The following is a 13919-nucleotide window of genomic DNA, read 5'->3' as shown; positions in this document are numbered from 1 at the left end:
CTAACAGCACACTCGTGAAATCCCAAATCTCCACTGTCCCTTGTCTATTTCAGCTTCCAGGCTCACGCTTAAAGTGATGGAATGGAGTGATAAAATAAATAATATATTCAAGTGTAAAAGTAAAGTTGTAGTTCACCTTCTCTTAAATTTTAGATTCAAAAGCCTTCAGAGGAGCATTGTTTGTGTGGCACCAGTCAACAAGGATGAGAAAGAATAAGCTAAAAAATGTAGCTGTCGTTTCAACAAGAGTACAAGAAGTGAGGGTACTGGCACAGGATACTTACTGAAATAACAAAAACTAGCACCTTAGTGACACAGTAACACAAACTTACCAACCTACTGAGGAAGCAGAAGAAGTACAGCTCTAGTGTTTTTTATAAATCAAAAAATTTAGCCGTGTTTGCTAAGAGTGCAGGAGTTTAAGTTCCTTGTTGGAACAACTGTCTGAAACAAACGAATATCATATAAAAAATAGAATTAATAGAAAATATTAGATTTATTATTTTTGGTGGCTGATACCTGTTTTACTGCCAATCCTGTCCCCATCACTAAATGTCCTTAGCTCCTGTGTCTGCTTGATAACATATCTAATGACATCTACTCTTGGCTGACTGTGCATCCCAACTTTGTGTAACCCACCTAAACTCCAAGTGAGTAAAAACAGTTTTCACAGTTTACAGTTTTATTATAACCCAGGTTGTAAACTGAAGGTCCAGATGCATCTCTCAGGTACTGTGTTGGGTCTTACTGTATTTTTTCCCCCTCTCATGAGTCATATACTCCTCGTCTACTACAGTTGGATTTTTTTTCATGCCTACCACTTCTTATTTTTTGAGGATGCACTGCACACCATGCTGAAACATGCGTTGTTGGTGCAGGAATACTATTTTATGCCAACTCCTTTTTTGTAGATTCAACCAAAGAAATAGGATACATTACACACATGTATTACATACATTGTATGTTTTTTTAACAGGTTGCTAGTAACAAAGTGACTAAAGATATAATTTAAAATGGGTTCTGTCTTAGGTTGCCTGTTTTGTGTCGACCCAATAGTGATGTATCTCATAAGTTCAGTGCTTTTTTAAAATGCTTGAATGATTCATAGGTCAGTGTTAAGCGGTTTAGGGAAAAACGATAACAAACAAAGACATTTCTCTGTAAATGGTCAGGCACAAAGACTGAACTGAATATGATAGAAAAGGCAGCCAATGTCTTTCTTTTCAGACCACTTGACTACAGATGACTAAAGTCAGGCTCATTGTAGGCAAAATATAAAGAAATCAGGGGGAGCTCAAGACTATTGCACAGTAGTGTATGTGAAGTTTTCTTTGTTTTAAACATGTGGGGAGCAGAGAGTGAAGACAAAACATTATTCCATAAAAATTAAAAGAGAGTGAGAAGCTGATTTTTGTTGGTTTCATTGGTTTGATACTGAAACTCACTGTAGGACTTGTAATAGGTGCGTGTGTTTGAGTTGTATCTCTCTTTTGGATCTCTTTCATCTAACATATTCTGAGGATAATATCACAGAGACTGTCTTACAAGATGTTAGTGTAACCGGTGTGTTTCTGCGTTGTGTCTGACAAAGAAAGGTAAAAGAAAGAAAGCTCCTCTCCCACAGGGGAATTGTAGAAAAAGGGCTGCATTTATTTTTACATTAAACATAAAGTACGAACTTACATGGGACATATTTGACATAAGATTAAAAAAAAACACCAACACAAAATCCGACATACCTGACAAAGAAAGGTAAAAGAAAGAAAGACCTCCGAGTAAATAACTTGCTCGCTCCAGCTCCTACGACCAAATACAAACAGTGGGGGAGAGGGTTAGCTCAACCCATCACAACTTCCAAGCTAGCCAGAATTATATTATAATTATATATCATGCTAGCGTTAATGGCGCCTAAAACACATTTGTGACACACACATACTACACATTTATAGCATCTCACAAAAAAAAGCACAATGATGGCAATAATTGAACTAAAATCACAATCAGAAGCATCAGGGTGGATAAATATACATTATATGTGTGTTATACAGTGTCTGGAAAGAAATGACACCCACCTCTCCCACAGGGGAATTGTAGAAAAGGGGAGAGGCCAAAGGGGTGCACTGTATTTATAGGGTTGCACCAAAGAAGAAGAAGAACAATGAGGAGGGGCTCCAACTAATAATGAATATAACTACAGGCTTGGAGGTCCTAACAGTCAGGTATAAGGAACACATTTTGTGTAATTATAACAATATGTAATTTATGGCTGGGTTACATTGGTTCTTAAAATAGCCCAAAGTAAAGAAGAATGCTTGGATCTGCAGCATTTGAGAACATTCTCATAAGATCAGACACTTTTTATACACTACACATCCATTTTCTTCTTATTTTCTGACTGCCCATTGTGCTTCCTAATTAACAAAACTGGTAACAACAAAAAGACAAACTGCGTTAGAGCAGTGGTACTGGGAGTGGGTTGAGTGTGACAATGTGTGTTGACAGTGACTGCTGGAAGTCAAAGGCATGATTTCCAGTTTTCAGGTATACTTATTTTTCTCCCAGTTTTCCCAACTCCGTTAAAACCTCTTTGGGGGTGGTGTGAGGGAGTGGGGGCAACAATCTTGCATATTTTACATGTGAACAACTGTTGATGGTTTTGACCCTGCATGTAACTCGTGAAGTGCCTCTGTGTGTATGTATGAGCATGCACTTTTTAAAACCCCCCACCGAAGCTGGCAGGAAGGATGTTTGTGGTGGGGTGTCTGGGCTTAAATAAACCCACTTCCACTTCTCCCACTCCTGTGGCTCAGATGAAGTGTATCCAGTAGGAAACATAGATTTGACAAAGTCAGAGCAAGAAGAAAGAACCTTCTAGTTTGTGTGTGTGTGTGTGTGTGTGTGTGTGTGTGTGTGTTAGGGTTGGGCGTTTGGACGAATATATCGAGCCTATCGTTGAAAGTTTTTACAAGGGCGATTTATTTATTTGCCCATGAGTAAGTTTGCTAATAATGATGGAGCTAATACAACTAGTCAACAGAAAAAATAATAATAATAGCGCTGTTTTAACAACACCCTCTTTCATCTGCGAGCAAATGCACCCTCCTCAGAGTGCGCCCAAATGCTTGTTGATGGAGCTGCAGAAGCTGGTGATAGCCTAGCATACACAGCCAGATGGAGGACATGTACATGCTCATGCAAATTAGTCGTGTTTCAGTACTTTTCTCGCAGTATACGTCTGCACAAGTATGGAACACCAGGACTGACATAATGAATTAATTAAATACACCATTAAATCATTAATTAAATGTGGCAATAATTAATTAAAATTGGAAATAATTAATTTAATAAATATATACGACACATTTAATTAATTATTGACACATTTAATTAATTATTGACCATTTTAATGAATTATTTAATAATTTATTTATTTAATTCATTATGGCACTATTGTCCCCTTCATGTCTCACCTTGAAATAATTTTATCTGTCAGCCTCACCCATCAAACTAAGTGGGCGGGGTTAACGCTGCCACTGCAGCTTCTCTAACATTTGATTGGTTGCCGTGCCAAGTAAGTCAAGACTAATCTTCACATGTCTGGTCAGGTTGTCAACATAGAACATGTTTACAAAAGTGCTCAGGTGTTTTCAGAGATGTCACTAGCTCTGCTAACAGTCAGCTGACAGAGTGTACCAAGCTCACAGCCCCGGTGTTCCATCTTGACAGTTTTTTTTTGGTTTTTTTTTTAGCTTGTTTGTTTTTCGGGGAAAAAGGCAGGGGGGGGGGGGGTTACGTTAACCGGTTTGTTTACATATTCCACTCTCCGTGTTCCACATGTTGCATTCGCAGATTCTCATTTGCACGGAACGATCGTCTCTTTCCGCCTGGTCTTGTGTCTCTGTGCTTCTGTAACATGAAGAACGAGCTGACATTTTTCTCACGACACCAGCGATCAGCTCAACAGACCCTCAGTTTACTTGCATGCATCCTCCTCCTCACTTGTCAGCTGTTTAACACCTGCTGCTAATTCAAGAAACACGCCCACGTTACCTGGTGATAGTCACAGTTTAACTGGGCAGCCGGTGCTCGATTTAACGCAATGTCGGCACATTTTTCTGCACAAGATAAGTAAATATAGTTTTTTCCCTGAGTGCAGAGCTGCTGGAGCTTGTTTCCCAACAGAGCACTTTATTGGTGAACCCACTTTATCAGCGGCTTATGTCCAATCACCGGCACACTGCTTTGAAACCTCACCTGAGTGTTAGCACTCAGTGGTTCAGTGGTCCAGTGTTTAACTGGACTTAATTCACTCAGGTTTTGTTTGTCGGGTCACGTTTACTTTGCTGTTTTATTTACAACTGAGCAAATCGGTTTGGTTTCGACTGAGAAAATTGTCAGGCGGTGGAAGGAATACTTCGAGGACCTCCTTAATCCCACTGACACGACTTCCGAGGAGAAAGCACAGTCTGGGGATGAGGGGAATGACCCCCCCAATTTCTGGAGGCGAGGTCACTGAGGCAGTTAAACAACTCCTTGGTGGCAGAGCCCCTGGTGTTGATGAGGTCCGCCCCGAGTTCCTGAAGGCTCTGGACGTTGTAGGGCTGTCCTGGTTGACACGCCTCTACAATGTTGCGTGGAGATCAGGGGCAGTACCTGTGGACTGGCAGACCGGGGTGGTGGTCCCAGCCGAGTTTGGAGCAGCGGGAATGAGGATCAGCACCTCCAAATCTGAGGCCATGGTTCTCAGCCGGAAAAGGGTGGAGTGTAGTCGGCTAAAAACTGTCCAAAGGTAGATCAGCAGAGCTTAGCTTGTCTCAGTTCAGTTAGTTCCTCCTGCTCTTACCAAATCACTTCCTTTCCAAAAACTGCTGCTGATCTATTGTTGTTCATATCCCAGTGAAGGCATTCAGCGAAAGTTCAAAGGAAATAAAATGACAACTTCTCTCTAAGACTTTCCAGATGTTTACCTGTTATGTCACACAGTGCGGCAGTGTTGATGTCTCCTTGTATGGCAGCCGCACACACCACTCATCACTGTTCCTCTCAGCAGTCAAAAACAGTTTTTGTTCCTTCTGCAGCTCATATAGACAGGCTTTGCCCCTCGACAACTTTCAGACCTCCGTATGGATAATAAAGCTGTTGTGCGTCTGCTTCCATTTCGTCACATGAAGATGGATGTATGCAGCTTCTCAGAGGTCTTGTCCTGACAAAGTTCATCACATACACAACATCATCTGACAGAGGAGCTAGATCTTGGCAACGAGCACCTCACCATGCAAAAAACAGTGCGTAACAATAACAAGGCCTTTCAGTTCTTCCACTCTTTGTTGTTCAAGATATTTTCATGTGGCTGAAAAAATGTCTTCTCTTGTTTTTATGAAGGTTTTTCTAGTTCACTGTGTTGTGAAATTCTTTATATTATTCAGAAATTGTCACTAGACATTTTTTTTTTGTGTCTGTCCCAAATTCACTCCGATGGTAAGAGAGGGCAGTGAAACTTTCAGAAGTTTCTACTGAAAAGGGGTAAAGAAGCAGAACTTTGCGCTAAAAAGAGGTGAATCAGCAGAATTTCTGCTGAAAAGAGGAAGAGAAGCTGAGGTTTCTGCTAAAAAAAGAATCTGGAATTTGTGCTGAAAAGAGGTGAAAATGCTGAATGTTCAGCAAAAAAGAGATAAGGAACCTGAAAATTGTGCTAAATATATTTGAATATTTAGTTATTGAAATAAATGAACCAAACAAAGTTTTATTTCTAAACATATATAGACCACCAAAATCTAATACAAACTTTTTTAATGATTTCAATGACCTTTGCTCTGCAATATGTCTAGACTATGACCAGATAGCAATTGTGGGAGATTTTAAAATTCATACTTACAAGCCACAAGATAGCAGAACAAAAGCAATAAATTATGTCCTCCATAACTTTGATCTAATCCAGCACATTAGTGAGCCAACGCATAATCGAGGACACACTCTGGACCTACGTATTAGCAAAGATCTAAATATCTCTAACATTGCCATTACTGATATTGCATTATCTGATCATTTCTGCATTTCATTTGATAGCAACATCTTAGCCAATATACCTAATCAGAGTAAGATCACTGTTAAAAAACGCTTCCTTAAAGAAAACTCAGCTGAATATTTTAAACTGATGTACACTTCCACCTTGTTTAAATCACCAACATCCACCAACACACATTCAGTAAACAAACTGACAGATGATTTTCTATCCAAAATCTTAGACATGATGGATAAGATTGCACCATTCAAGGTTAAAACTGTCTCTAGTAAAAAGAAGTCTCCGTGGAGAAGTGATCCACTGGTATGTAATGAAAAAAGAGAGTGCCGGCGTGCTGAGAAAAAATGGCGGAAAACTCAACTCCAGGTTCACTGCGAGATAAAGAGAGGCTGAATAAGTATCAACTATCCCTGAAGGATGCAAGGGAGTCATTTTTCTCTGAGATTATTCATAGAAAAAACAATAATGCTAGGACATTATTTGCTACAGTGGAGAGATTAATTACTCCTCCAGTGGCAATAACCCCTGAACTAAGCTCCACCAGGGCCTGCAATGAATTTGCCAGCTTCTTTATTGAAAAGATCTTGAAAATCAGAAGATTGATTGGCACATTAGTTTCAACCCCAATACCGACGTTAAGCCCAATTAGCACTTATGCAGAGAAAATGACTCACTTTCAAACAATAAATCAATCAAGCCTCGATAAAATTATTGAGAATCTAAGCTCTGCCACCTGCTGCTTGGATATATTATTATATAGTATTATTTCTTAAAAAGGTCCTCCCAGCCATCAGGGAGGATCTGATCCAAATAGTTAACGCATCCCTTCTATCAGGTGTCTTTCCCAAAGCCTTAAAAATAGCAGTTATCAAACCAATATTAAAGAAAAAGAACCTAGACAGCACATTAATGCAGAACTACAGACCAATCTCTAATCTTCCATGTATCGGTAAAATTATTGAAAAAGCTGTTTTCCAGCAGTTAAACAGCTTTCCCACAATGAACAACCGCTTTGATATTTATCAGTCTGGTTTTCGTAGGCACCACAGCACTGAGACAGCCCTTGTCAAAGTGTTTAATGACATCCGTATAAATGCTGACCGTGGGAAATCCACAGTATTGGTACTACTGGACCTTAGCGTGGCGTTTGACACCGTTGATCATGATATATTACTGGAGCGTCTAGAGAGCTGGGCCGGACTTTCTGGTACAGCACTTGACTGGTTCAAGTCCTACCTTAAGAACAGGAACTTCTATGTGTCAATTAGCCAATTTTCATCACAAAATATAGAAATCACATGCGGGGTCCCCCAGGGTTCCATCCTAGGACCCCTCTTATTTAGCATTTACATGCTCCCGTTAAGCCAGATTATAACCACCAATAATATTAACTACCACAATTATGCAGACGATACTCAACTTTATATCTCAATGTCACTAGGTGATATTGAACCTATCCAAACTCTTAATAAATGCATTGAGCAAATTAATAATTGGATGTCTCATAATTTCCTTCAACTGAACAATAACAAAACTGAAGTACTTATCTTTGGACCCAAAAAAGATTGATTAAATATCAGTAATCAGCTCAAACTGGTCCAACTAGAAACTACCAATCAGGCCAGAAATTTAGGTGTAATAATGGACTCAGACCTGAACCTCCAGGGCCACATAAAAGTTATAACAAAGTCAGCCTTCTGTCACCTGAGGAACATTTCTAGGATTAAAGGACTGATGACACAAGGAGACCTAGAAAAACTCATCCATGCATTTATCTCTAGCCGGCTTGACTACTGTAACAGTATCTTCACAAGTTTACCCAAAAAATCAATTAGACAACTGCAGCTGATTCAGAACGCTGCTGCTCGTGTTCTCACTAGAACCAAGAAAATAGAGCACATTACTCCAGTTCTAAAGTCATTACACTGGCTCCCTGTAGTTCAGAGAATAGACTTTAAAGTGCTTTTATTAGTTTATAAATCTTTGAATGGGTTAGCACCAGAGTACATTAGGGATCTGCTATCATGGTACAAACCATCTAGATCAGTCAGGTCCTCCAGCTCTCGTTTATTGACCGTCCCTTGAACCAGAACTAAACATGGAGAAGCAGCTTTTAGTTTCTATGCTCCTCACATCTGGAACACACTATCGGGTGAATTTAAAGCTGCAGAGACACTGAACTCTTTTAAGTCTAAAATTAAAACTTACTTATTTAGACTTGCTTATGAGTAACTGATCCTATTATGGCTCTCTACTTCTTTGTTTAAATTTTTTCATATAAATTATTGTCTTGATTATTGTTTTATTGTAAATGCTTTCTTGTAAATGTTTTCCTGTATTTTACTTTTATAGTGTTTTGTGTTTTATTTTAATCATGTAAAGCACCTTGAATTGCCTTGTGCTGATAGTGTGCTATACAAATAAAATTGCCTTGCCTTGCCTTGCCTAAAAAGAGATTAAGAAGCAGAACTTTGTGCTGAAAACAGGTGAATTAGCAGAATTTCTGCAAAAAAAAAAAAGAGGTAAAGAAGCTGAAGTTTGTGCTGAAAACAGCTGAAGAAGCTGGAATTTGTGCTGAAAAGTAGTGGAAAAAGTGAACATTCTGCTAAAAAGGGGTGAAAAAGCTGTGTTGAAAAGAGTTTAAACAGTTGAACTGTCAACTGATTTTTTTTTTGTCATAAGCGGGATTCGAACTCCTGCTCTGAGAACAGCTGCTCATCTCACTGAGCTAAAACATGGCTCAGCCTGGCAAGCAAAACTGGTGATCACACTGATAATGTGGTCCCATTAAGCAAAATTGGCCCAAAAATTGAATAAAAAGCTTAATATCTCAAAAAGTATAAACGTTATTAGCATGAAAAGATATAGCTGGCATTAGCAGAAGGAGCAGAACAGTATAAAGTTTAAATCGGTTGAAAACTGAGGGAGTAGTTAACCAGCAAAGGTCTGAGCAACTAGAATAAGGTAGAATAAAGTTTAAAGAGAAACAGGATCTCACACAATTAAATGTTTCATACTCACTACATTATACAACCAAACAGAGGGAGTACAGCAGATAGTGGAGTGTGTTTTTATGCATAAAATATCTTCCCACACATTCATCCAGTGACTTGGATGATGGTTAGCGCCCACTTTGCCCACAGTAGTGTAAATATATCCTGCCGCAGCATGGGTGTCTCCGTGGTTTGATAGAAATGGACATTGCTGTCCTCTTGAATCAGAAGATTTCATGGGCAGCTGTCAAAAGTCATGCTCTTAACCCTGAGCTCGATTGGCTAGGACACACATGCAAACGGATACATCCGTGAGCAACACTGTGTGCACCTACGTTCCACATCGACTTGAACAGATGTTCAACTTGTGTGCCAGCGTGATCCAATGTGTGTGTTTATTTTTGTGTCTTTTTAGATCAGTTTTCCCCATTCATCCATCGTTCAGAGTGCTGGCCCTAGCAGAACCCCCTGTCGTGGGGAGTGCAGGCAGCAACAGCAGAGCTCAGCAGTGGTTGGGCCCCGAGGTGCTCACTATGTTCCTTTACCACAATGTCATGCCGCTGGCCAAAGAAGAGGAGATGGGCCTCATACAGGGACTGGTGAGACATGCAAATACTGAGACCTACTAAAAATCTTGGATGGGTTTCAATCTCAGTGACCTTGACCTTGGTCAAAGGTCAGTGGTCAAGTTTTGTTAAAATCCTTTGAATTTGATAACTGGAAAACAAGGCGACGTAGGATTTTGAAATTGATCCCATACATGTGTCTCTAGGAGGCTGAGGGGTAGCACTGGTGTTTGCCAGTATTTTTCTAACTGGAAGACAACGCCTCTGTTTCCACTCTCATCATAAGTCCTTCTTGGCTTCTTTTTCTTCTTTTGTTTTTAGGCTCCTAATGTACCGATGGAAGGAGCAGAGCAGCTACTGCACCTCGCACACAGTCTCCGCAAGACAAATGACCCCACAGTAAGTGTGTGTGCTTTACATATGGCAGCAGTTCCCAAATGGTGGGCGGGACATGAACATTATTACTGCATTATTACAACAGAATTTTGGGTTTACTTCACCAGACCTAGCATGTGACAAACTACAGACACAGGTAAATGGTAGTGGAGTTTTGAGAAACTTCCCAAAATACAGGTGTTGTTCTCGTTCCAGGTGGTGTAAATGGATGTCAGAAGTGTACAGTCCAACAGTCACGTGTCAGATTGCAGATATTTTTTCGTGCAGATATAAAGGTAGAGATGTTTGGAGGCTACTCATGTATGGTGTCTGTTGCTAGGCACAGTCTCTGGCCTCGTCTCTCTCCACTAGACAGCTGCTAAGGATCTGTCGCCGTCTCTCTCAGCACCCTGAGGAGAGCATCACTCACGCAGTTAATAAGGCTTGTCTCTCCAGGTACACACTCGCTCTCTCTTTCTCTCTCTCTCACACACCCACACACACACAAGCTGTCCAGGGTAGACCCCACATCTCACTCTGTGATGGCTGGGTTAGGTTTCAGCAATATGGATACACAGAAATTAATGTTAATATTTGATTTGTGTGTCATAAAAACAAGGCAACTGTGTGGGTTTTTATTTTGTGTGTGTGTGCGTGTGTTTTAGATTCCTGCCCAGCCTGGCCCGTTCCTCTCTTCAAAAAAACCTCATGAACTGCTCCATACAGGATGCAACAGACCCCGCTGATCGCTCTCTTGATTATCCCTGTGAGTTCCAGTCACTTAGATCAATTAGATTTAAAATGGTATATTATGCGAAATTGTGTGTTATGTGTTGTTGACATAACACAGGCTCATCCCTTTAGTTAGGTGCCTTTTTTGTTCTTGAATGATTCATAGAGGACCATTAAGATTGTGACTCAAGACTTCTGCACAGCACTGTATACCAGCAGAAGCACAAATCAGTTCGCTTCATTTACATACAGCAATAAAGTCTTTATTGTACCAATATTACGGAACATAGGTTAATAACTGAATATAGAACTGTAACCCCCCTCCAAAGGCAACCTCAATCGCTTATTCTACAGAAATGGAACAATGCACGATAAATGACAAATAACTTGTAAAGCTGGTAGCCGGAAAGTTTTGTCTCTTAGCATTCATTCTGAACTTGTGATGTTTCCTTGTAAAGAATAAATGTCGACTTCTACTGTGTGGACATACTGGTAGCGCAGGCACATGTATTATTTAAAAGATGGAAAGCAGGATTCAGCTGGCCTCAAAGAAAACAAACAGCTCAACCCAAAATAATCTCGTCTTCTGACTCACAAGCACCTCTCAGCATTGTCAAAAATCAGGTTTGACTCTCTCATTTGACTCATGCATGCAATTATTCTGGTTACAGGTAAAATGGATGTTTTCCAAAGCACTAATAATTTGAACAGTGGATCACTTGAGTGTGTGATTAGTGTTCGATTGTGAGTTGGCATGTGAGAACTAGGAGCACCACTCATGTAAACCAGTGAGTGGGATTATTATCACTAAAAAGCTGGTGACAAAATGCTCAGTGACAAAGCAGCTAATGATGCTATTGTAGGTAAGATCAAAACATAAAATAAAAGGATGCTGTGGAACTCCATGGATTATTTTTCTTTGTATTACATGTCACAATCCAGGATATTTACTACTGGGTTACTAATATTGGTACATGATTCTTGATGCTCATTTGATGTCAAAACAAAATGATTCTTCCATGTTTTTAACCTCCTTTGTCAAAAAAGTAGTTTGAATCCACTAACTTGGTGGTGGCATGTTGTTTACTTAAAATGTTGGCACAATGCTTTGTTAGCAGGAAATGTTGGGTTGGTTCCTTAGTAGCTTGCTAATGTCACTATGAGGTATGACATTCATTAGATTATGCTCAGTTAAGCATTTCTATATTAGCTACTGCAAATATTGTAACTGATGGGGCAAAGCTGATTTTAACCTGGCACAGCCAGCTGTCTCATACAAAGCGCCAATGTGTATTTCAGGATAGCATAAGAAGGATAATTCTGTGGATGTTGTTGAATGTTGAATTGAAACTCATCCACCTGGAATTCTTAATGAAACTGTAATTCCATGCTTTTAGCTGCTTCATGAAATTTGAGGTATTTTCTCCTTTGCTTTGAAATTAGCAACATTAGCATTGTTTGTGTATAGCCCTGTTGCCTTTCTTAAAGCATGGGCAGAGATTTTGCAGTAGCAGCATTAGTTACCATCTTCTGCCTGCAGTTTCCCCTGTGCTTTTGGGTGTATTGCTCCTTCTTCAGCATTTAAGGACACTAGTATGCTGTCCCTGTCAGTTCTGAGAGAACTGCAGCTTCAATACACGTGCTGCCTGCAGTACAGGCAAGGTACCTAAACAAAAACAAAAAAGCAATAGAAATGTAACGTTTCCGAATTTTTGCCAACTACACTGATACATCTTCTAGACATGAATGACAGTATCAGATTTCTGATATGCATTATTCATCCACATTATGTTATGAATGTTGATAGTTCTTCTTTTCCACTGGAAGAATATTTCCTGTTAGCTTTGATAGTCGTGCATCAGCACAATCTGACATCACACCAACTTTGTATTCAGCAGCAGCAGGTTAAAGTGTCCAATGTTATATTTTCATCAAAGACTGTACTTAAAAGATAGACCTAGCCACCATGGCGTCATAGGTTTCTGGAGCGTTAGACTTGGATTTTATTTTATTTTTGAGCCAGAAGTGAGAATATTTGTACAAGATGGTGAAGTCCTAAGGTGTCTGCTAATAATAATAATAACATTTTACTCACCAAAGATAAAGCACAAACTTGGCTGTACCACACAGCACGCCCGATTATTATTTAGACAATTCAATTAAACAGCTCCAGAAGGCACCAGTACTGCAAGCACTCTCTCTTTTTTGACAACAGCATAATAAAACTGTAAATTCTCTTTTTTGTGTCCCACCCCAATATTTTTAGTGGCTCCCATATGGCCACCCCTATAATTAAAAAATTCTGGAGGCACCTCTGTCTCACATGCGTTTCTGTCATGTCCAGAAAGGTTTGGGCATGGGCTGCATGTGAGAAAATGCAGTTTTATTGCAGTTTGTACGGTCAAATCACTGCATCTCAAAGTCTGAGTTGGGGTAAAAGGAACCATTCCCAGCATTAGTCAGTCTAAATGAAGAAGCCCATGTGTTAGGGAAAATATTCTAAAACACTTCTTCAGTAAAGACTCAGAGAAGAGAAACACACAGAACTTCTTGCTAGCAAGGGCAGCCTCCAGACTGAGACTCGCACTAAGAAACTGCCCCAATCTTTATTTATACTTCAGTAGGTGTGTGTGTGTGTGTGTGTGTGTGTGTGTGTGTGTGTCCTGCTGATCAAAGGGTCATGAGAGCACAAAAGGTACATCCTTGGTCAGGAAAGGGGGTAGTCTCCCCCACCCTAGATAACATGGTGAGGAAGTCCAGCAGTTCATCTATATGTAAAGAAGCACTTAAACTAAAACAGACATAGCTACGTTAATCCTGCCGTAAAACAATAAAACAAGGTATGAGCTCTCATGCTCCCAGACGTGGGGGTGCATTCCTGGGATGCACCCCAAGCCTGCAGCCTGTTAGAGATCACACACAATTAATTATATGCCTCTAAGTATACATGGTTGAATATTTCCTAATACAAATAACTACATGCAGTATTCTACCATATGCAAACTTATATCACTAAAAGATTATACTGACTACTAAATACAATTTTCCATTGACATCATGTTTATGGCCCACATTGCTGTATTTCTACAGGTATGGTAAAGGACGGTGTGTTGACCATTGGGAGTGTCTCCGCTCCCATCTACAATGCTGACCAGAAAATGAAGGTTCCTGACGTGCTCTTCTATGATAATCCCCAGGTAAGCTGTGAGAGGGCTGGAAAAGACTTTTTTC

At 39.9% G+C, this 13919-nt stretch overlaps 1 protein-coding gene across 2 annotated transcripts in view; it reads left to right on the top strand.

Moving 5' to 3' along the window:
- The window catches only part of vwa8 (von Willebrand factor A domain containing 8), a 92891-nt gene that overhangs the window by 29915 nt on the left and 49057 nt on the right, over nucleotides 1-13919 (top strand). For both annotated transcript variants that reach the window (XM_014410552.4, XM_076875375.1), the window contains 5 exons: nucleotides 9431-9614; nucleotides 9903-9980; nucleotides 10297-10412; nucleotides 10622-10722; nucleotides 13779-13885. In XM_014410552.4, coding sequence (XP_014266038.2) covers nucleotides 9431-9614; nucleotides 9903-9980; nucleotides 10297-10412; nucleotides 10622-10722; nucleotides 13779-13885 — 586 coding nt within the window. The remainder of the gene's footprint in view (nucleotides 1-9430; nucleotides 9615-9902; nucleotides 9981-10296; nucleotides 10413-10621; nucleotides 10723-13778; nucleotides 13886-13919) is intronic.

The sequence above is a fragment of the Maylandia zebra genome, linkage group LG16 (genome assembly GCF_041146795.1).
Source record: "Maylandia zebra isolate NMK-2024a linkage group LG16, Mzebra_GT3a, whole genome shotgun sequence".
NCBI classification, from domain to species: Eukaryota; Metazoa; Chordata; class Actinopteri; order Cichliformes; family Cichlidae; genus Maylandia; species Maylandia zebra.
This window is presented reverse-complemented; position numbering and strand designations above follow the sequence as displayed.